Source organism: Equus asinus, chromosome 11 (assembly GCF_041296235.1).
Source record: "Equus asinus isolate D_3611 breed Donkey chromosome 11, EquAss-T2T_v2, whole genome shotgun sequence".
NCBI lineage: Eukaryota > Metazoa > Chordata > Mammalia > Perissodactyla > Equidae > Equus > Equus asinus.
Window position 1 is genome coordinate 39,538,746 of NC_091800.1, and position 24,931 is coordinate 39,563,676.

The 24,931-nt window shown below is 37.9% G+C and overlaps 1 protein-coding gene across 1 annotated transcript in view; it reads right to left on the reverse strand.

Annotated features, from left to right (window-relative positions):
• Window positions 1–24,931, reverse strand: part of DIAPH3 (diaphanous related formin 3) — a 489,528-nt gene that overhangs the window by 441,543 nt on the left and 23,054 nt on the right. The window contains exons 2-3 of the mRNA XM_070480866.1: window positions 20,191–20,223; window positions 403–570 (exon numbers count right to left, since the gene is read on the reverse strand). Coding sequence (XP_070336967.1) covers window positions 403–570; window positions 20,191–20,223 — 201 coding nt within the window. The remainder of the gene's footprint in view (window positions 1–402; window positions 571–20,190; window positions 20,224–24,931) is intronic.

Here is a 24,931-nt window from a genome sequence, read left to right on the forward strand (position 1 = left end):
AGGACTATATGAACCTGGGTATCCTGCGAACTAAGAAAGTAATCAAACAAGCCCAAAAACAAGCACACTTAACAATGCACACAGCAGAGCACTGTCACCATCATTTTAATATCTAACCGAACCCAGACAAACCACTGAGATAATCTATTCAAGACAAAAATATATCATTTGATACTTTAGAGTTATGTTTTTATGTATTCTGTATAAAACAACTGGTGTGACATTTTTCTTTAGATTCTTATTTTTATAATCCTAAAGCTCTCTATGCCTGAAGTACTATCTTAAATGATATCAGAAATCACCCTATGAAACATGAGTTCCAGATATGTTTAGTGTTCCATCAACACAAGCCAAAGCTAAGGCTTTTACATCAAACATTTTATAAGAAATCAAAATTCCTACCATCATCTTTTCAAAAAGTTCTAAGAGCTCGTTCTCTGACAGTGGCTTTGGGATGTTTTCCATCATCTCTGAAGAGCAGTCATTGCTTGCAAACGCAGTCTTCAGGTTGGAAAGTGGCGGTCTCTCCTTCTTGCTCCCTGGAATTCTTATGCTGGCAAATTTGTCCAGCTACAAAGAAAGATAAAATAGCATATATGTAAGTATTTTCCTTCTCCAACAACATTAATCTAATTCCCAAAATGAAAAGACAAACAGGGTCAACCACATCATCACTATGATTTCATCAGGAGGCATTCAGCACTGGCATCTTTAAAATTAAAAGAAATAATGTAAAAGTAAGTGAAAAGTTTTCAGTAACCATCCTGTCTAAAGGTAGAAGAGCTATCAGTCAATCTCAAAAGATTCCTTCTAATCTTAAAACCATAGAATTTAGATTCTAATAACAAGTGACCTTTGCTTTACAGATTAGCAAACTCAGCAGTTTTACAAAGGTAACTTAGCTAATTTAGCAGGTGGCAATCAAACTAGTACTCAGTGCCCTGCCCCCCAGCCCCGTTTCCATAGTGCATACTACACTCCTAGGGGTAACAGGGTGGGGGAGATAGAGATTTAGGAATTTTAAGAACTGAATTCTACCTCTCTCTCCATAGGCTGTTGGCCTGATAAACACCACATTTCTCTTTACTTGGGCTGGTCTGTATTTGAACAGCTTCATGAACAACTAGAGAGCAGGGTGGCTAAAGCTTCAGGAAATAGAGCTGGATTTTTTTTGTAAGGAGATTTCTTCTACAACTGTTTCATCCAATAGTTGGCTGATATCGGAAAATGTCTATTAGTTTACAAGGCTAATTGTTCATTCATTGAAAATTGCTTGAATTTCTTGAGTTCTATTCCACACAAAGAACCCAGACACATACAATGCTTCAAGCAGCAACAATTAAAAAGGCAAAATTAAAATTAAAGTAGGTATTAATAATGGAAGTGTACTGAAAAAGCACAACAATTCTGTGACTTGGTTCAGCATAACTGTGAACATTAAACTACTGTTTTTGCCACCATGTGTGTAGTACACAGGCCTGTGCTATTCATGTAGTAACCATTAGCTACTTGTGGTTATTTAAATGTAAATTAAATTTAAAAGTTCAGTTTCTTATTTGCACTAGCCACATATCAAGTGTTCAAGAACCACATGAGGTTAGTGGCTCCTATATCGGTCAAAGCACATACAGAACATTTGCATCACCACAGGAAGTTCTATTGGATAGAACTACTAGAGCCCCAAGAAATACGACACTTAAAATTCTCAATTTAAAAGGACAATAAGTCACAGTATTTTAAAAAATCCTACTTCTTTAATGAAGTGCATCATCAAGCAGTGAGATACAAAGATGACGCTTATCTTTCAAAATAGGTCTTTAAAATCACTATGAGGATAATGCCTAAGAAAACTACTATGTACTGTAGTCATACACAGTCCATCTAACACGACTTAAGCATTAAAGTACTAAGGATGCGACAGCTTATGGCAGGATTACCAAGTGGTCACAAAATACCACTGCTCTCATCCTAACAACCAAAAGAAGCCAGAAAACCTACAAAACTGTACTTGCTATTGTTTTCCAGCCATCAGGGAGCTGAGGACAGAATGAAAGCTGTAAGAACACTGGGAAGTGACAAGCTGCTCTATTCCTGCTGGAGAAGAAGAATAACTTAAACAAGGGTAAAGAAAAAGCAGCCAAATTTTTAAATGAACTATTGACAGCTGCATCGGTGCTGGCATGAGAGATTAGAATTCCAAGGAGACACAGTCACAAAGCCCCAGCCATGGAGCAAATCTACATCCACCTACCATCCACCAACTCTTTCCCTCAGGTCTTCACCAACTGCACGGAGGAGTATGCCAAAGGCTGGGGACAGGGCAGGAAAGCTGAGCCGGATGTTCCCTGAGGCATGCAAGTTCTCTCCCAATGCAAAGCAGCTGCCCTCCAAAGGCTCTGGACTAGGCCAAAGAGCTGAGAGAAGTCCCAATGACTCATTCCAGGCCCTCAGAGAGTACAGGACAGCAGCCATCTGAAGACTTGGGGCAGGATACCAGGTCAGAGAGATTTCCTAAAGCAACAGAGAGCCAGAAGTAAAACTGGAAAAGAGAACTCTTCAGTAACTCTAAAAATGGGCATCAGGACTCTAAAGCAGAAAGAGATACTCCAGTTTTGAAAGCTAATAGTTCACTTGTGAAGTCAAAAAATTGATTGCCAGAACCTCATTATTGCTCAGATCCCAAGCCCTCAAAACATCTGAGGCCACAGATGAGCTGAGTAAAACTGAAGCAGCCAGGAAGCCCAAACCCAGCTCAACTAGAGATCACATTGACTCAGCCCCTATCCTAGCAGCATGAAACAAGGGCACACCCTTTCTTGGAAGTAAACATTAATCTCTACTACAGTTAAATAAAACGTCCACCATACAATTAAATATTGCTACACACAAAGAAGAAAATGTGGCCCACAGTCAAAAGAAGCAGACCTAGAGATGGCCCAGATGGTGAAATTACTAGACAATTTAAAAGAAGATTTAGAAAAATCTAAAGGATATAATAAAAAGAGTGGACACCACACGAGAGATGGGGAATTTCGGAAGCAAAATCATGAAAACTATTTTTTTTAAAAAAAGATTAGAGTGAAAAATGTATCAGGAATGAAGAATTCCTTAGATTGGACTTAACAGAACCTGAACATTGCTGAGGAAAGAATTGGTGAACCTTAACGTAAAATCAATACAAAGAATCCAACCGAAACAAAGAGAAAAAAAGAATGGGAAAAGAAAGAACAGAGCAACCAAGATCTGGGATACGACACAAAATGTTGTAACATAAGTGTAATTGGGGTCCAGAAGCCGAAGAGAGAGTGAGAATGGTACAAAAGACATATTCCAGAAGATAATGACTGAGCTAATTGATAAATATATATATGTATATATATATATATATATATCAATTCACAGATCCAAGAAGCTCAGCAGACTCCAGGAGAATAAATACCAAAAAAAAGAAAAGAAAAAAGAAAAAACCACCACACTTAGGCACCTCATAGTCAAACTGCTGAAAATTAAATATAAAGGCAAATAGTAAAAGTGCAGCCAGAGAAACGAAGACATTATACACAGGAGAGAAATGAGACAAATGACTGCTAATTTCTCACCAGAAACAATGGTGGCAAAAGACAATGCAATGGCGTCTTTAAAGTACGAAAAGAAAAATACTGTTATCCTGGGATTCTATATCCAGTGAAAATACTTTTTGTAAATGGAGGCAAAATAAAGACATTTTCAGACAGACAAAAGCTGAGAGAATCTACCTCCAGTAGACCTGTACTACAAAAAGTGTCAAAAGAAGTTTTTCAGGCCGAAGAGAAACGATACCAGATAGAAGCCCAAATTTACAAAAAGAAGCGAAGAGCAGTGGACAAGTTATTCTGTTTGATGGTGGTACACAGATAAATGAGCTATTTATGACGTAAATAACAATCAAGTGGAGGAGACAAGCACATAAACAGATAATTAGCTATGTAGAAAGTGTAGCAAGAGTTACATACCATGTGTTACAGTGGCAAAAAAGAGGGGCATCTCATTCACCAACGTAAACATTCCCTACTTTGGAATAACCCAGAAACATAAAATCTTCTCTACATGAATATATGTCCAGAAGCGACTATCCCCAGTACATAAGTATCCCAATTTCTGATACATGTTTTAAAAAACCAGGAGACACCAAAAAAATTGTTTTAAGAAATGGGACTGGTTACTCTGTCTCCTGAATCACTACTTCACTGCCATCACTTCTATACAGGTAATAGCAATTCCTGGGTGTAGAAACTATGCTGACTCCTCACACACCACAAAAAAAAAAAAAAAAAAGGTAACTTAATTAAGATGCTAAACTTATAATGAAGTGAAATTAAGCAAAACATCATTAATGCAACATCAATATCACAAATGTAAACATGTCAATGAATGGGAATAGTAAGCTTAAGCAATTCACAAGCTAACTTATGAATACATTACCTAATGGTTCCATCAGTGGTAGAAGAAATCAACAAATGTTAGTTTTCATCAAAACCCAAAACTTTTTAAAATAAAAATCTAAGTCAAAAATAACAACAGCTAATAGTTACTGAGCCCCTTCTATATGTCACACACTGTGCTAAGAGCTTGAAATGTAGCACCAAGTTGAATGCATTTGTTTAATCCTTACAATAAGGAAACTACATGACTAAACAGTCAAGGACAAACTCCAAAACACTTCTATACATAAAAATTTCAGGCCAGCCCTGGTGGCCTAGCGGTTAAGTTCAGCGCACACTGCTTCAGCAGCCCAGGTTCGGTTACTAGGCACAGACCTATACCACCCATCTATCAGTGGCCATGCTGCAGCAGAAGCTCAGATACAAAACAGAGGAAGACTGCCAACAGATGTTAGCCCATAGCAAATCTTCCTCAGGAAGAAAAAAAAAGATTCATAGTAGTTAGCTTATAAAATAGCATAAAGAAAAAAAGAAAATCAACCCATTATGTTTTTACAAGTAGAACTGCATTTGTATCAATTAACAATATCAGAATTTGTACAGCAATAATGAAGAGGAATTAGAACACCTCCCCCATATGCTTAGCACCTAAATTCTGGGCAAGTTTGGGTTTTGTCAATGTGGAAAAACAAATTTGCACATTACCAATACCAACTAGCATGGCTAGCTAAAGGCAAGATAGAAAAAATTAGCATATCCCTCTTCTAGCTTCTAAATCTTCAAAGATCCAAACAGTAATATGATACAAAAGATCAGTGTTTCATAATTTCAATACAATGCTTTTATTTATTTTCCCTGATTATAAGAGATGAAAGGCAAAATAAGGAAGGAGGCACAGGAGAAAAATAAATACAGTCCTCCCTCCTGTACTAGAACAGTAAACTGAATTTGCTGAATACCTTGGGCTTAAAGTAAAAGCAATCCCAGGTATGTGATGCTCTATTGAGCAACAGAGGTAGATTCCACATAATCTGGACACTATTACAAAGCTAGGTGCAAAGTGAACTTTATCAAATCATTTTAAATGTCCTAAAGAATTTTTTTTAAAGGCATGATACTATGACTCCAGTAATAAGCGGAAAAAAAAAAAATCACTTCTAATTTATCTTTCATGGAATTGCACATACAATTTGCTTAAAGCAAGTCACAAGAGAACATAAAAGCAAACTTTTAAAATACTTTTGTACATAAAAACACAACGGAAATCTCTATCATACCTACACTAAGTTGGTTGTTATTTTGTATTTGGCTGGGAGTGTCTTTTACAATTTGTGCACTTGCATAGCTATTTTTAGTTTTATATGACATTCTTCTCTAAAGTTGAGCTAGAAACATAAATCAAATAGGTGAAACACACAAATAATTTGCCCTCATTGAAGAACTGGTTAAACACACATAAGACTGAGGGATCCTATTATAATCCTATTTGGTGGTGGGACACCACAATTAATTAATATGGCTTCAGCTGTGTCTGGGGTGTACTGTTTTATAAATTAATATCACTTATCTTCAGGGGAAGTTAAGTGAGCACCCTGAGTATTATCTCACACTGATAATCAGTAATGACAGTTTAAATAAAATTAATTAAACCAAAAAACAGTCTCTAAAAAACTCTGAATTTTTAGCTATAGTATGACACTAACAGAGAAAACAATTTTTACTCCAACATATTAAACAATACAGCACCGATTTTTTTGTAATTTAAAACAAAAGGAAGATATAATTACTCATCTTACAATTTGAAAAGTCTGAAAAACTACGTATGATCATAAACATACTTCCTCAGAACCTAAAAGGAAGTAGATATTTTCATGCAATCCAGCAGAATTAAGCAAATAAAAGTTCATCATAATTACAGAATCAATTGTATGTGAATGCATACCTGAAAACCAGAAAAAAAATATATCACTCAAAATTATCACTTTTCACACAATCTTCTACTATATTTAAGAGGAGCAAAACACCTAACAGGTAAAATAGCTTTGCTTCTTAACTAGTTTTACTAAACAAGAAACTTGCTGATTGAAAACATGACTCCAGAGTCTGACTTCTGAATCCTGCCCAGCCACTTGTTTGTTATGTTAACCTAACCAAGCTACTTAAACCTTTCACGACAGTACCTATCACAGTGAGTTGTAAATAGCAAATAAAACTACTACTCACCTTTCAGCTTCAGGTTAAAAGACCTGAAATGCCTTAGCTGACCACTATCTAAAGCAGCACTTGTGCCTACACACTCCCCATTCTCTATCACAGCACACATTTATTTCCTTTATCTGTCTTTTCATATGAGTTATGAAAACCTGTAATTATTTCACTCATTTTGTAATTGACTCTTTCTCTTTCCCACTAAAATATAAGTGTCATGCTAGATAAATCATCAACTGTCCTGGTCACTGTGGTAGCCAGTCTCTAAGGCGGCCCCAAATGGTCCTCTAACTTGTGTAACCAATAGGATACAGTGGAAATTATGGAGTGTGATTTCTAAGACTAGATCATAAAAGACATTACAGCTTTAGGCTTGCTCCCTCTTGGATGACTCACCCTGAGGTACGCCAGCTTCCAGATCAGAAAGACACTCAAGACCACCCAGGGGAAGGCTCACATGGCAAAGAACTGAGTTAAAGAAGCATGGAGGCCTCTTGCCAACAGCCACGTGAGTCCAAGTGCGCCATCTTGGAAACCCCAGTTGAGCCTTCAAATGACTTCTATTACACAGCAACAGATGACTATTGCAGAGCTCCTCACGAACAATACTTTTAAATAGCTCTAGCCAATGTCTTCACAGCAACCTCATCAGACCCCAAGCCAGATCCCCCTAGCTAAGCAACTACCAAGTTCCTGACCCACAGAAACAGTAGGAGATATTAACTGTTTGCTGTTTTAAGTCCCTAAGTTTTGGAGGAATTTGTTACACAGCAACAGATAACTATGATAGGCACTGTTACGTGGTGTGCCTATAGCACAGTAGCTGGCAGACAGCTAGCAGTCAATTAAGGTATGAGTGAAAGAACAATGACTAGATGATAAAATCCATAAAATACCTGCAGATGTTTACCACTAAAGGGAATAACATGATAAAGACTAATTATAAACTAAGATAAAATATTGTAAATGCCCTCAAGAAAATCCTAATCCAGGTGAATCAGCGGCAGACAGGAATCAGTGATCAATTCTGGGGTGGAGAAAGAACCTCAAAAGAGCCCTTGGAAAGGCGATACATCAGGAAACCCTGTGAGGCTGACATGAGAATTACAGGAGACGGTACATGTTAACAGCTCAACAGTATGCCTGCCTGCTCCATGGTCTTTACTAAGATGCTAGTGACATCACTATTGCAAAGAAATATCATTGTGTGGGTAAAACTGGCCATTCATTATTTCCGGTGTGAAAGGCTAACCATCCCAGTCATAGATCACAATCTTATCAACCAGTAACAATTCCCACCGACCCACCTGCTACTGCATTCTAACTTCAATATTCCTAGGCTTTCCCAGCTTTAAATTTGCATTTTGGTGAAATTATAAAAAGTTCTTTAGCCAAAGGCTTCTTAGAAATGAAGAAAATTTACACTATGCCCCCAAAAACACTACCTACTTAGGATCATTTGTTCATATTTAGATTTCATATAGTATTTTAATACTATGAAATGAGAAACATATTTAATAATCATGCTCTTAAATTCCTTTAAACTGCTTGAAAATAAGTTACAACACGAAATATGCACCCTACAGCTAACTGCTGCAGAGCACCCAGCGGAGATGGCTGCACAGGGAAGAACTGAGGCTGCCCAGCAACAATAAGCATGAACCTGCCAATCAGAAGTGAACCACCCTGGGGGCCAGCCCGTGGCTGAGTGGTTAAGATTCCGAGGTTTCGCCAGTTCCGATCCCGGGCGCGGATATGGCACCACTCGTCAGGCCATGCTGAGGCGGCCTCCCACATAGCACAACCAGAGGCACTCACAACTAGAATATACAACTAGGTACTGGGGTGTGGGGAGGGAGGGGCTGGTTTGAGAAGAAGAGCAAAAAAGAAGATTGGCACCTGAGCTAACAACTGTTGCCAATCTTTAAAAAAAAAAGCAGCAGCAGTGAGCCACCCGGGAAACAGATTCTCCAGCCCCGTCAAGGATTCACAGGACTGCAGCCTGAGCCAATGTCTTGATCATCACCTCATGAAAGACCTCAAACCAGAACCATGCTGCTGAGCTGGTGGCAAATTTCTGACCCAAGAAAGTGAAATGTTAAGTGTTTATTATTGCTTTAAGCCAATAAGTCTAGGGATAATTTATTATATAGCAATAGATGACTAATACAGAGCTCCTCCTAGAATAGCACTTTTAAATGCCTAAAATATATATAATTACAAGGACAACTAAATAAAATGGGGTTTTGAAAATATATAAAAATTTTAAGAGTAATATGTATTCATCTTCATGAATGTATTACACAACACGAGGCAACAAAGTCTAATTTCAACATAGTGTTGAATATAAACCATATTTTGAAAAATCTTCAAAAACTAATGTGCTTTGACAATATCTGTGATTTCTGACCTGAAAGTCCCAGGTCAAATGCTACACTGTGTGTGTTTGGTATTTTTATTTCACCTATTTCATTTTTTTAAAAAATACTAAATTTTACTTAAAGGTTAATGAAAATAAAGATTTAATCTTTTTTCCCACTAAGTTCAAGGACATCGTGAATTCTACCACAGACCCCTTGGTGGTCCATGGACCACAGGTTAAGAACCTGCTAGGTAGCTATGGAATAATAACAGAAATAGTGATGGAAAAGAAAGTAACTCAAGTTCTGACGCCTTCACTGAATCAGTGGGAGAGACTAGAAGACCCACAGTTGAGCCCAACAGGAGAAATGCAACAGAAACGCTCAAAAAGAGATGGCAGCTTTTGAAGGAAGAAGCCACCAGGAAAGTCAAGTCTTCAAAGAAAATCTAGGTTTCCATTAGAGCAAGAAAGAAGGCAAAATTCAAAGACAGGCTTTGAGTTCCAAAGGGCAAAATGGGAGGGTCTGAGAAGCCCAGAGGAGTTAATGCCAGATTAGAAGAATAAACGGAGCTGAATAGGGAGAGAAGCATCTAGGTCCTTGTTGATGATATGGATTAATTATGACTTCTGAAGTGACTTAGGTCACAGAAAAGTGATTTAAATTGTAATAACTAATGAAAATTAATAATGAAACAAATCAAACCATGTGGACTATATCCTCTTAATTCATCTTCTGTCTCCGCTGGCTCTACCCTACTTCATGCCACTTGGACAACTGCTCCAGCCTCCTAACTTGCCTCCCTGTCTTCACTGCCCCTCTACCCCTACCACTCCTGAGGTATTCTCTACAACTGACATCATTTTGATCTTACTGAAAGGCAAATCCAATCACGTCCCTCACTCCCATGCTTAAAACCTTTCAACCTTTGTATCCTCATTACTCAGATGGTGACATTCCAATATCTTACCATGGCTCGAAGGTCTATCTTGATCTAAAACTACCTTCCTCTCCAGACAACCTCCATCACCACCCTACCACCCATACACTTTATGACCTAAATGTAATGAATAAGCTAGAGTGTCTTAAATGTGCTTATGTTGTTTCCTGTGCCTAGAACCTATCCACACCCACAACTCATATCCCATCCCCTTAATCTGGCTAATTTCAACTCAACCTTCAGCAATCAGTTTGAACTACATGTTATGTAGGAGCCTTCATGACTCTCAAGACTGGATTTGAGGCCCACAGACCTAGTGCATACCGTTACATAATATGTATACTATTCTGAAACTGCCTCTTACATATGCTTACTCAACTAAGGTAAAAGTCCTTGAGAACAGAATTGATATTTTATTCATTAAACTACTCCTGGAACTTTAGCATGGTTCTAAGCATGTAATGAGTGTTCTATTATTATTTGTTAAGTGAATAAATTAATGAATAGCTATCCATCTTCCATGTCTGGGATGCAAGCCACTGCTTCTTGCCTTGCTAATTCCTTCTCAAAAATGTCAGAAAGAATGCTAGGTGTTATGTCTTTTACACATGCAATAAGAAATCCCAGACTCTTCTCAACACTGATCAAAGAGCAGTCCCCTCCACTAAACACAAGCATTGAATTCTGCAATACAATACCATGGAGTAGGTAAGGAAAACATCCACTCAAAGGAAAGGAACACAAAAAATCACTTAAAAAGGATTTAATATCCAAAAAAATCCCGAAGTTATATCTACCCAGATCTACTCAAAGTACAATTCTAATTGCAAATTTTCAAATATTCTTATACTATATACTTGAAAGGAAATATAAACTAGCTCTGTAAATAAATATTACAGTTTTTAAAAGACATAGAGCAATATCACCAATACACAAAAATCATCTAAAGATGTCAACAATTGCTTTCAACTTGCCAACCTGACACTAGGAATCCAATTCAGTTGATATCCAGGAAGTTAAACTGTTACAGAGTAGACAATTACTACAACTCCTGCCCCTGGATTGTGACTTGCCCTTCAACACTCAGCTAAAGTCACCTTCCCCGAGATCAAAGTAATCACTTCCACTGAACCTTCTACACTGTTCCATCCACTATCACACTGCACTACAACTGTACACTGATTCCGTACACTGTATCTTTTTCCCCGCTGTTCCCAGAGGGCAGAGACAGTCTTATTCATCTCTCTATTCCTATAACAGTAGTAGGCACTCAATAAGCGCTTAACGAATGAATGAATGGATAAAGGGATGAATAAACAAGTCTGCACACCCTACTACATCTTGTATATTCAACTCTGAGAGCTCTTGATCTTATTCCCAAGTTTCCACTGATTTGAGGAGGAGCACTCTAAACTATCCCATAAATATTTAAAGATTCTAAGATAGTACTTAAGTGTTACTACTGAAAATCTAAGTACAGGAAGCTCTAATTAACTCACATTAATGGGCTCAGAAAGGCCCACCTGACTTAATGAATAGTTTAATTTTATAGAACTTGTTTTGATGTATTTTACCACATACATTCAGTTGCCCCAGTCCATGCTGATATTTCTACTTTAAACGAGAGTACATTTTGAGTATACAGTTTTACAGAAAAACTGTGGAAAATACTATACTTTTTGCTTTATCACACATTGTTTTTAACTTACCAAGGAAAATATAACAAGTTTATAAAAATGCAAAATGAACTTGAACTATAGTACAGGAAGCTTTATATGCTACTATGCCAATACAATAAAATTATTTTAAATAACTCTCTTAAGTTGAGCTCTTTTCTTTTAAAGCTAATGATTTATGTTCTATGAACTGACTCTCAAGTTAGGCACATATTCAGATAACCAAATCAATCTATTTTCTTTCATAAATATGATGTTTGATCTAGCATATATCCCACAAGACATCATATCTAGGTAGGTACAAGAATAAACTGCAGGTAGACAAAACCCAGTCCTATCAGGAATGTTCATCTGGGGAACTCATCTTTGAGCAAACCAGTCTCACAGAAGACACTGGGAATGTGCTCAAGTTGTCTCGTAGCAGTTAGTCACATCGAGTGAGTCAGGAGGCCCACAGAGAACAGTGAAAGCTTCTCAAAGCACTCATCAGAACCTACCCACAGCCCAGATGACATCCTCAGTGGCTCTAGGACCCCATTCCTGGTGGGGATCTTTGAGGGGAACCAGAAAAGCCTGCACTTGTATCTGGGAACAGGTTGCAATTGCTGGATCTTTGAAGTGGTTTCCATGCAGAAACCACTTTGTTCCCTGCAATTAAAAAAATCTCCTATCCTTTACCAGTTGACATTTCTCAGTCACACACATCATTATTCCTTTGGGATAAACCTGTTTTGTTTTCTAGAAATATTCAAAATCACTTCTTATCATAGGAAACATATGCCATAGAAAATATCCTAGATACAATGCCTTTACAATTATGATTTTCTCAGGATTAAGATCAATGGCTGATACAATTTTTCCTTGTCAATTTAAAGGTCAGAAGTCTCATATAGATGGCTTCAAGGGAAAAGCAGAAAATACAGAAAGATACTTTTAGATTTTACACTGGCACTTTCTGTGGAGAAAGGCATAGCACTTAAGTGGCAGTCTAACTCTCCTGGTAAAGATTATGTTCTCTACAGCCAGATTGCCAGAGTTTTCCTGGCTGCCCCATGCAACTTTGAACAAGTAACTTAATCTCTCTCTTGCCTCAATTTCTCCATCTTTAAAAATGGGAATAATGCGCACTCAGAGGCTTGTGAAAACTAAGTGTGTTTATAAAGCTAACCTTGAGAATACTACTTAGCACACAGCTAACAATTACAGGGTCCTTATTATCACTAAACACACCTTCTTCCAGTCAGCAACCCCAATTCCCTAGTTATGTTTCTACATTCCCTAAGTAAATTCTCCAGCAACTTATCTCACATCTTTCTACTCCCCGGAAGTTTCCTGGATGTTGACTGAAAGATGCATATCGAGTTAGAGAGGCAGGTTCCTACCATGAAGGCCTTATATGCCATGTTAAAGAGCTTAAGCTTGACCTGTAGATAACAGATGCAATGAAGCAGTTTCAAACAGGGTAAAATATGTTCAGATATGCAATTTAGATAGGTTGCTCTAGTTGCTATGCAGAGAGCTGGTTTTTTAGGGAGCAAAAGAAGGTTGTTGTGAGAGTCCTAACAAGAGACAATCAGAGCCCAGCACTCTGACAGAAGGAATTGAGAGAAGGAAATACATTCTAGAATAAAGAGAAAGAAACATTGAAAGGGCGACGCTACCTTCTATGAGAATATAGGAATAGAAAGAAGTTTAAGAGGAACATGAAAGGTTTAATTTGGGGCATGTGGGGTTTCCAGTACAGAAGAGACATCTATATGAAGGTATTCAGTAGACCAGTGTACTAACATGTCTCAACTTGAAGAAAAAGGTCACAGACGGAGATACAGACAAAGATAATCACCCAAGTCAAGCACTATATACAAAGGAGAGCAGTGGCTTCAGGGAAGAAATCTGAGAAATAACAATAGTTTAGATAGGGAAAGAAAAAACATACATTAGAGATAGAAAAGGTCAGAGGGCTATGAAACCAATAAAGTTTGGTGTCACAGACGCCAAGAAATACTTGTTCATCAAAGAGGAAGGAGACAACTGTATCAAGAAGAGTGGATAAATTCAGTAAACTTCCAAAGACTAGAAACTAATGAGTAATACTGAGGATAACAAGGGTCAGTTCATAATGATAAAGGATTTACAAGAATCCTCAATGTACATGCACTTAATTGTAGAGCTTTAAAATACATGAAGCAAAAGTGACAGAAGTGAAAGGAGAAATAAATCCAAAATTATAGTTGGAGACTTCAACATCTCTCTCTCAAGAAATTGTTAGAACAAGCAGAAAGAAAAATCAGGAATGTAAGACGTAAACACTATCAACCAACTTGACTTATTTACTAGTCATAGACCAGTTCTAACATAAGCAGAAAGCACATGGAACATTCACATAGAGCACATTCTGGGACAGAAAGCAAGACTCAAAAAATTGAAAAGTACTGAAATTACACAAACTAGGGTCTCTGGCCACAAGGAAATTAAATTACAAATGAGTATTAACGATAGCAGGAAAATCCTCAAATATTTAAAAGTTAACACATAAACGTAAACAACCAATGGTTAAAGAAGAAAACAGGGAATTAGAAAACACATTGAACACTCAGAAAATGATGTAGCTAAAGTAGCTCTCAGAGGGAAATTTATAGCATGAAATTCTTATAGAAAACAAATTTCTCAAATCAATTATGTAAGCTTCCACCTTAAGAAACCAGGAAAAAGAATAAAGCCAAAGGAAGGAAATCAAGACAAAACAAATAAAAACAAAAGAACTACAAAGAAAGTGAGTGAAATCAAAAGCTAGTTCTTTGAAAAGACCAATAAAATTGACAAACCTCTAGCCAGACTAAGCAGGGGGGGAAGAAAAACAGAAGGCAAATTATCAATAGCAGGATTGGAAAAGGGGGAAATCAATACAGATCCTACATTAAAATAAGGAAATATCACAACAATTCATAATTCAATGACATAGATAGGAAAGAATTCCTTGAAAGACAAACTACCAAAGCTCACTCAAGAATAGATCACTTGAATAGCCCTATATCTAGTAATAGACATTTCAGGGGTTGGCCCCGTGGCCGAGTGGTTAAGTCTGTGCACTCCGCTGCAGGCGGCCCAGTGTTTCATTGGTTCGAATCCTGGGCACGGACATGGCACTGCTCATCAAACCACGCTGAGGCAGCGTCCCACATGCTACAACTAGAAGGACCCACAACGAAGAATATACAACTATGTATTGGGGGGCTTTGGGGAGAAAAAGGAAAAAATAAAATCTTTAAAAAAAAAATAATTTCCTTTAAAAAAAAATAGACATTTCAAACAAGACAGAATAGCAAATAAGCACAATAAAAGATGTTCAGCTTCATTAGTCATCAGGGGAAATAATTTGTCAGTTTCTTATAAAGTTAAACATACACTTACCATGACTCCCCACCCAAAATGAAAACACATCCACAAAAAGAACTACACGCCAAGGTTCATAGCTTTACTAATAGCCAAAAACTGGCTAGAACACTAACTGTTGTATATATAAACCAATAGTACTACCAAGCAATGTAATACTATTCAGTAATGAAAAGAACAAACTTCTGATACACCGAAGCACTAGAGGAATCTCAAAAGCATTACACTAAGTAAAAGAAGCCAGACACAAAGGCAATACACTATGTGATTCCATTTATATGAAATCCTAAAAACCAACTATAGTTCAGAAAGCTGATCAGTGTTTTCCAAGAGCCAGAAAGGGGAAAGAGAATTGACTGCAAAGGGCACACCTTTTAGGGGTGATGGAAATGTTTTATATCACAATTGTAGTGTGTACACGATTGCACACATTTGTCAAAATTCACCAAATTGGACACCTAAAATTGGGGCACGATATTGTATGTAAATCATACCTCGATAAAAAAAGTACATGTTACTAATCACACCACTAATACTGTGAATCCATGATTGACCAAGCATTTTGGCATAGATTACTTAATTTATCCCTTAAAATTCCCTAGAAACAGGGATACAGAGGCTCATGAGCTAAATGACTTCTGCAAAGTCACACAGCTCTAACCCAGGTCTCCTACATTCAACTACAAGTCATAAAGTAAGAACAAATCTTGGAATTTCTTCTAGTTGCTGTACAAGCCAATGTGTTTTTCTAGCTATAACTGTGAACCATTTATGGGTCATGAAATCAATGTCCTGGAATGAATCACCTTTTCTTTTTTTTTTTTTTTGTAAATGGAATGGAGAGGAGTAAAGAGGAATGGAAAGAAAAAGATCAGAGCTCATTATGCTCAGAAACATTAAATATTGGTTCTGGAAACTTTTCTTTCAACTGAGACAGAATTTGTATATGTACGCTGGGCTACAAAATAAAAATTTCTTATAGTGGGTCCTAGTCCAAAAAGTATGAAAGCCATTGCTGCAGGCCAAACAAGGGATTACAGTGGTAATGCTGGCTGCAGCGGGATTAAAGAGATGAAAATGATCAGGAAGAGCACAGCACTTTCGACAAATGGTTGTAAAGAAGGAGAAAAAAACAAATCAAAAACAACTCCTAGGTGCCAGACTCGTGGCACAGCGGTTAAGTTTGGCACACTCTGCTTCGGTTGCCCTGGTACGCAGGTTCAGATCCCGGGTGCAGACCTACACCACTCATCAGCCATGCTATGGTAACATCCCATATATAAAATAGAGGAAGATTGGCACAGATGTTAGCTCAGGGAGAATCTTCCTCGAGAGAAAAAAAAAAAACAAAATACTTCCTAGACTTGAAAAACCCTCAGTAGAACTGAAGGATAACTCAGTATTGTGACATCCACATTCAATTTCTTCCAGTTTACCTTTTCCAACTTGTCTCCCCTTGCTGTCCTCTTCCCAACATTTCTGCCTCTACAAGGAAAGCTCTCTTCTCAACCCAGGTATAAACAATGGGAAGCTGTAAGCTAAATGATTTTTTTCCACCTTTCCATTACCCTAGCACCTTGGACCACACTTTACACGTAGTGAATGCTCAGATATTTGTAGAACGAACACTGTTTAAAGTATATTAACTCTTGCCCAGGGACCTCAATGCTAGAGTAATACCTCATTCCTTTAAAGGAACAGCATCCTATGAAATTAAATTCTGATAGAGACTCAAAATAACCTTGAAATGTGAAGTACTTTTGCAGGACTTTAACAAAGCAACTTAAAGAAATGGGTTTTTAACATTAACGCTTCCCAGGATGTTTCTATTTCCTGTCTCTGAAATATTGTTATTCAAACACATGACTACAGCAGACACCATTTTTACACACCTTCTTTCAAGCTCTGCCCAAAAAAGGCTATTCACATTAAGAAGTTCTAAATTAAAAGCACACAGGCAACGTGTATGTTGTGGGGGTGGCAACCTTTAATTAGAAAACATACTGCTAGCACACAAAGCAGCAGCAGCAAATGCTTCCCCAAGCTCTAACTCACCAGAAATAAAAAGCCCTCAGTATCCAGCTAGCTTTTCCCTCCTCCCTGCTCTGCGTTGATCTGCAACACACACGGCCCCTGTAAGGTTCAACTCCAAAAGCATCACACCACCCTGTCCAGACATCAGGAAATATGTTTAAAGGAGGTTAAAAAGGGACAGAACTGAATGCAGCAGTTCAACATACTGCTGCTTCAGTGAAACTCACCAAACCCTATGAGGAAGGCAGACAAGGTATAATTAGTCCTGCTTTACAAATAAGGGAACAATCGAATAATTGATTTGCCAAGGTCACAGTGTGGTGAAGTCCTGTCTTTCCACAAGAAGTCTTCTGATTCCAAATCCAATGCTCTTTCCACACTGCATCAGTCAACGAGTAAGAAAGAATTTACTTTCAGTCCGTCCTACTCAAGACTGCCATGCTTATTCTCCAACTTCCACAACAATGGAGCCAGCTGCCTAAACTAGACTGCCTGCTGGAGCCTTCCCTGGACGCAAGCCCTGGCCTAAACAAGAGCCAGGCTAAAATGCAAGATCAGAAGAGAACAGTGAGAGCTGGGGAGACAGCGGCTCAGCCAGTGAGTCAAAATGAAGGGGGTCAACAAGGAATCCAGGAGAGATGGTCATGCGTACATCTAAGATGAAGGCAGGGGCAGGGCAACAGTCAGCGATCCAGGCAGGTGGTCAGAAAGACTGATAACAGGTCCTTGTCAAAGCTTCACTACCCTGTGCAAAGGCAAGATTCCATCTCTGGGAAGCCTGACCAGGGCCAAGTCCAGCCCAGAGCCAAAGAAACTAGACCACCAGGCAGATTATCAAAATAGCGACTCATTCTTTCATTTGTTCAATAAATTTATGAAAATGCTTCACACATGCCAGACAACATGCCTGGAAGCCTTAACAACAACACATTGTCTCTGCCTCCAAAAGGTTTAAACTAGTGAGAAACACAGTAAATGATGTACTGCTTTAATAAAAATACACACAGGGCACTATGGTAAAACCCACAAGTTCTGACCAGTTGCAAGGACGAGGGGAGAGTCGAGAAATGCAGGCAGGATGGAGAAGGGAGATTAAGAAAGTCTTCACCGAGGAGGAATCTATCGATTAATATAAGATCAGAGCAAGTCGCCTTCTAGAGTGGCCTGTTGAAGCCACTCCATAACATGACTGTTTCTAGAACTTGGGGTAGAGACTGTGGGTTGGCAATGTGCTAGGACAGAGTCTGGATGAGAAGAGAAAAACAATGTAGAATGCCCGTAAAATATGAACAAACCTAAAAGTATCATCCTATACAACACTATTCAGCAACAGAAAGGAATGAAGCAGTGATATACACAACATGGATGAACCCTGAAAACATTATGCTAAGGGAAAGAATTCAGTCACAAAAGATCACATATTGTATGACTCTATTTATATGAAATGTCCAGAAGAAGAAAATCTATAGACAGGAAGTAGACTGCCTAGGTTGGGGGAATTAAGGATAATTGGGAGTGACTGCTTAGGGTACAAGGTTTCTTTGTGGGTGATGAAAATGTTCTAAAATTGATTGTGGTGATGGTGGTATGACTCTGAATATACCAAAAATCATTGTATACTTTAAATGGGTGAACTGTACACTATATGAATTATATCTCAATAAGGCTGTTACAAATATACCATTGTATATTCTCATAAAAGTTCAAACATAAAAATTGCAGACGGGGGGCCAGCCCAGTGGCGTAGTCGTTAAGTTTGCATGCCCTGCTTTGGCAGCTCAGGGTTCACAGGTTCCCGGCACCACTCACTAAGCCATGCTGTGGAGGCATCCCACGTAAGACAGAAGATGATTGTCATGGGTGTTAGCTCAGGAACAATCTTCCTCAAGCAAAAAGAGGAAGATTGGCGACAGATGTTAGTTCAGGGCTAATCTTCCTCCCCAAAAACTAATAATAATTAAAAAATTGCAGATGGTTTTATTATCAGCCTTAGGAAGCCATCTGAAGGCTGAGTCAGCACAGTTAAAAGTATGAGTTTGGAGATATGATGAACAAGATTCAAGCCACAGCCGCACCACTTGCCAGCTGTGCATACTTGGGTGAGCTATCTACTTAACCTATCTGACCCGCAATGCACTCAGTGGTACAATGAAGACAACGTCTACCCTGCCAGGTGAGAAATCACATAATCTGCATAACTGCTCCACATTGCTACAGATTTCTAAATGCTATTATATGAAAAATAAATATTACCCAGAGAAGTTTACATAAATATCCTTTTCTTAGACACCATCCATAGGGATAAAGCATAAACATTCTATCCCAACTTTTTTAAATCCCTCACATCAAGATGTATGTCTCATTCATCTTCACATGTCCACCTTACCCAGGTGCTTAAGACGGTATTTTGGATATCACAGGTGCTAAACATTTTTGGGGTGCTGACTATGTCCTAGGCACTCTGTTTCATATTTCATATAAGGTGAATTTGAATTCAAAGCCTGGCCAATAGAATGCCATGCTGTGTCCTCTATATCAAGCTTATATATTTTTGGTGTTTTTGTTTATTTGGGTCTTGTTCTCGTTGTTACTCTTTTACCATTAACCAGAGTCACATTCAAAAGTACATTTCTCAGAAAAAAATGTACTTGAACATACAAAAATCTATAATGATGCTATAAAGTGTTAATTACTTATAAGCCAGTCTATTACTTTCAACATGCAGAACATACAGTAAGGCATGCTTGATTCTCTCATTTTTCAGCAAAATTTTAAAAAATATGATATTTTAGTCTGGTTTACTTTAATTAGCAGCTACATATTCCTGAAAAGCTGACATGTCTTTAGCTATTTTTTCCTACCTCTTTTTGAAGTGTGCAATTCATCCCAGAGAATGAGAGCTGATGTGAATGATTCCAAGTTGACTAACAATTTGTGATGAAACAAATTTTTCAAGTTAAGATACCAACTAGTCTCCTTTACTATTTAAATACAACAATTTAAGGTATTTTACCAGTTCTGCTTCTTACGATAGCACTATAAAAACAGTACATTTCCAAAACATGCGGTTTTTAGCAAATTCAAAGAGGTTAGTGCAGCACACCATCAACAATACATGGTTAGTTAAGATTAACAAAGAAAACAGAAGATAACCTTACCATATCATCCGTCAGTGTCCTAATATTTAAGTGCTGCAAACGAAAGAAACCAATCATGTCAGAAATTTATGTTTTTTTATTTCAGTTAACAGAGTACATTTAAATTCTACAATGCTAAGTTCAGTAAAATTAAATTCCTGACAGTCTAATAAAAAATGCATCATATATTGTCTTAATCACTATCTCAAGAAGATGGACAAAAGTCACCCTGAATGTGGTAGTTTCAAACATTTCCTAAAATTTCTTGGATTTGTAAACCTCACAAACTAGAAACCTAACTGCGGTACAATAAATATATTCTCCCAATTAACAATATTAATTACCATTAAGTATATGGACTTAGAACACAATGGAGGGAGATTTACATAAGATTTTGAGAAGTTTTTCATATTATAAAACACTGAAACTTTAAATCTACCATTAGCATGCAGCATAGTAGATAATGAAGTACTTTGCTGGCTTAATTAACTTAAACAATTCTAGTAACGAAGAAGAGAGTACCGGAATGACTATTTGCATCTTTAACATCAGTTTGATTTATCACCAGTGGTGACAGTAGACACTTTTCAATTTCATTGCTAGCTTCTTTGAGAACCCTTTTGCTGATTTCCTTGCTAGACAAACATAAGGCCACTTTAGAAAGTGAATAAATTAGTTACCTGCAAAGTGGAGTTCAAAAGAAAAAGTCTTTAGAGAGGAAAAAAAACAGAAATCTAAGTTTTATAAACTTGGAGTTGGGCAAGATTTTGTATTCAAGTAGCTGGAATCAATTTCCAATTCTCCCTCCTCTTATTCATTGTAGCATTAGATCTTTAAATGGGAAGAGAAAGGGTCAAGTGCATTTCTTAAATAGGAAATCAGATCTACTACTTTATAAATACCAGCCCTGGTGGTCTAGTGGTCAAGATTCAGCATTCTCACCACCGTGGCCTGGGCTCATTTCCCAGTCAGGGAACCACACCACCTGTCTCAGTTGTCATACTGTGGTGGCAGCATGTTGCTGTGATGCTGAAAGCTATGCCACCAGTATTTCAAATCCCAGCAGGGTCATTCATGGTGGATAGGTTTCAGCAGAGCTTCAAGACTAAGACAGACTAGGAAGAAGGATCTGGCCACCCACTTCCAAAAAAACTGGCCATGAAAAACCCTATGAATAGCAGCGAAGCATTGTCTGATACAGCGCCAAACTCAACAGCACTAATTTTATAAGTGTAAAAGAACACGTGTTAGCATTCATCTTACAGAATAAGTGGTACCTAGTTCAATTCAACATTTATTGACAGAGAAAGATTAGCCCTGAGCTAACATCTGCTGCCAATTCTCCTTTTTTTGCTGAGGAAGACTGGCCCCGAGTTAACATCCATGCCCATCTTCCTCTACTTTATATGTGGGATGCCTACCACAGCATGGCATGCCAAGCAGTGCCATGTCCACACCGGGATCCGAACCGGCGAACCCCGGGCCACCGAAGCGGAATGTGTGCACTTAACCACTGTACCACCAGGCCAGCCCCAAACAGAACAAAATTTATCATTATGTTTGTATGCTGGAATACACCTTTATGACCATGGATCTACCTCAGTGATGATCCAGATTAAAAATCTGTCCAGAGTAAATCACTATCCCAGATTCTCTTCTCTCTTCCACCAAAATGTCACTTCTAGTGCAGAGAAAACATTAACTGGAGGGACCAAGAATGAGTCTTCTATCTAGCAAAGAGAACACAACTGACTAAATGACCACACCACTAGCCATTAGCCACACCGCTAGGTTCCAGAATGAAGTGCCTGCTAAATTAGGAGCAAAGAAGTAATACTCAATTAAAAAGGGTTAGTATTTAATTCTGGACTGAAGAACTTGCTTTTCATCAATACTACTCTCAGCCCTTGAAACTAACAAGTACGCACAGAGGTCCTTAAAAGTGGGCGTGATCCTAGGCAGGACTATAAAATTTCTGAGGCACTTCAGGCCACAGTCTCATCCAGGAGATCATTACTAGAATTAAACCCAAATTTGCATGGCTCTCGAGTTGACAGAGAAAGGAGCCCTGGAAAGGTGGCGTGGAGTTCCCTTCCTCTCACCGCCCCTTGTCTGTGTGCTTTGCCGTCAACAGAGCTTTCTAGCCCAGTGCATTTGGTTAACCACATCTCTTTCATTCTCCAACTAGAGTTACCACCCCAATCACAATGCACATCACACCTGAAAGGGGTCATTTCAAGTTCCTCTGACAAGAAGAAAGGAATATAGCCAACTTCTAACAATAGCATTCTAGGTGGCGTAATGCTTAGAAAGTAAGGCGAAAGAAAAAGCATAAAGCTGAAATTCTATTTAGAATAGGATGCCACAATAAAGAGAAAACATCTACTTACACAAATGAAATATTCCCAAATACTAGTTTGAGTTGCCTAAGGAAAATGCCATAAAACTGATGTTAAAAAAGACAGAACAATGAAAATAGACAATTTTAAGAGAAATGAGAGTAGAGCCCATGCAAGATTTATGAACTAAAGACTGCACAGAAGATATAGAAAGTAAAGTACCAGATGGGAAAAGCAGGGGATGTGGGTTACATGATACAAAATCCAGAAGATGTAAATATCCAAGAGGAGCACTTCTATCTACCTTCAAAGGCCTAAAATTGGACAATCTTTTAGAGGTGGACTCACAACTTTCAGAAAAAGAGCAGTCACTCTTGTGTAGAAACAAGACACATAAGGATCCATTTTTGTCATTTTTTAAAATATTATATATCCTTAAACCATCTTATTGAGAGTCTAGCTTTTAAAGGGCTTCAATTAATTTGTTAAATGCTTGACCTTTTTTAAACTATATAAGCATGCATGAGTTCAGTTACAAACTATTATTATACACAATCTTTCACAAAAAAGAACATGTGATGAATTAGAACAGAATTATAATGCAGGGGGAGCTTACATGGAAAAATAAGAAAACTCAAAGGAATTTAGGTGTGGGAAGTTTAACAGTCTGAGAGAAAAGCAAGAAGCTAAGGTCAAGTTCATTATTCCTTCTCTTCTGGAAAACACTCACCTATCGATTCGCACCACCAGCAAGAGAAGCCCGTAGGGCAGGAAATGACAGCAAATTCAAGGGCCCATGACAGGGCTGCAGATATTGACTAACAGAGTCAACAGCTGGAAAACTGATCTAAAAATTTTGGTTTCTATGTCAAAACAGTAAAGCCAGAATAAGCTTCACTTCAAGATTCAGCTTTCAGAAAATAGAGATTACATAGCTATTTGTTTGCAAGCACGCAATCTGAAGGAAATCACTAAAGCACGGTAGCATTAAAAAATTCGAATTGATCTAAGCATGAGCAATTCTCCCTAAACTGAAATGCCCAACTGCAGTCCACTTCAAACCTGAAGGAAAAAGAAATAAACACTAAATACTTAATGAAAAACTGTAAAAGTTCTATCAGGTGGCACCCTTTTATAGGATGTTTGAATGTTAATATTAATTCAAGTTTATTATAAAGTTTAATTATCTCAAGGTCCTACCTGTTTATAGATTTCTAAAAAGTGGAAGGAGGGGGAGGAAGGGAAGGAATGACTGACATAAAATCCTCAGGTAATTTTGTGAGGTTTTGGTCTTGTTTTTGTAGATATAAAACTACAAGGCTAGCATCCTTAATTTAAAGAAGAAAAAAAATATTATAAAAAAGTATTGCTTTTATACTAGTACTGAGGTACTGCTTAAAGACCTGGTTAACCAAGACACTTAAATGAAGTATTTCTGTTTTACAGCTACCGGCAATGCTCTTTAACTATATCTTCTGGTTGGGAAAATAGGAACCTCACACAGCAATCCAGTCCATGAGTAGCATTTGCTGATGTCCACACCAAGAAGGAAATAGAAACTTAAAATCTGACTATTAATTGGAAGCAAAGAGGAACACTTTTTAAAAATAATAGCAACTCTAGTGTTTTGCAAAACAAAAGGTTAAAAGCATACAGTTTTAGACATATTAAAACATTCACACCTACATGTGACTTTGTGATCTTTAGTTATATTACCTAGCCTACGATTCTATAGGTGTTATTCATGCTTTATAGCAACGTGAAAGAATAAAACTGGTGATAATATCAAAATATAAACAGTTCTGAACACAGGATCACTGGTAACTGGTTAACGTGTGGAATGAAAACACATTTGGACTCTTTTCCTAAGCCAAAACTTCACCCTTCTTCCTGTGTTCCTATGTTTCTCGACTTGCTAATTCTGTTTTCTCCCTAAAAAGCCAGGAGCATCACATACACATAGGTGACAACGTTTCTGCTAATGGCCGTTCCTAGGATGAATGGTCAAGCGGACCACTCTGGAATTGAAAGAGAGAAAAAGGCTTTATAGATTTCTTCCTCAAAAGAACATAGGATCTGAAAAAAAGGGAGAAACACAGAACATAGGTCTCTATATTCCTCTCTAAGCAAGGCATCAAAACCTTCACTGAAGACAGTACATGCTGTCAAAAAATAGATCTAGAGTTTTCAGAGCGCTGTGTGAAATGCTGTAAATATCAGGAGGTGTGAACAAACAGTCCTTCCCCCACCAACTTACTTTACAAGAAAGTAACAAAGTCCAGATAAATTATATAGTACAAAGCAACAAACTCCTAAGCTCCACACACAATGGGGAAAAAAGATCCCAAGCTGTAGCCCAAGACTTTCAGCCAATTTTACTTTTTCTTTCATTGGTTAGCACATTTGAACTAGCAGAAAGCAAA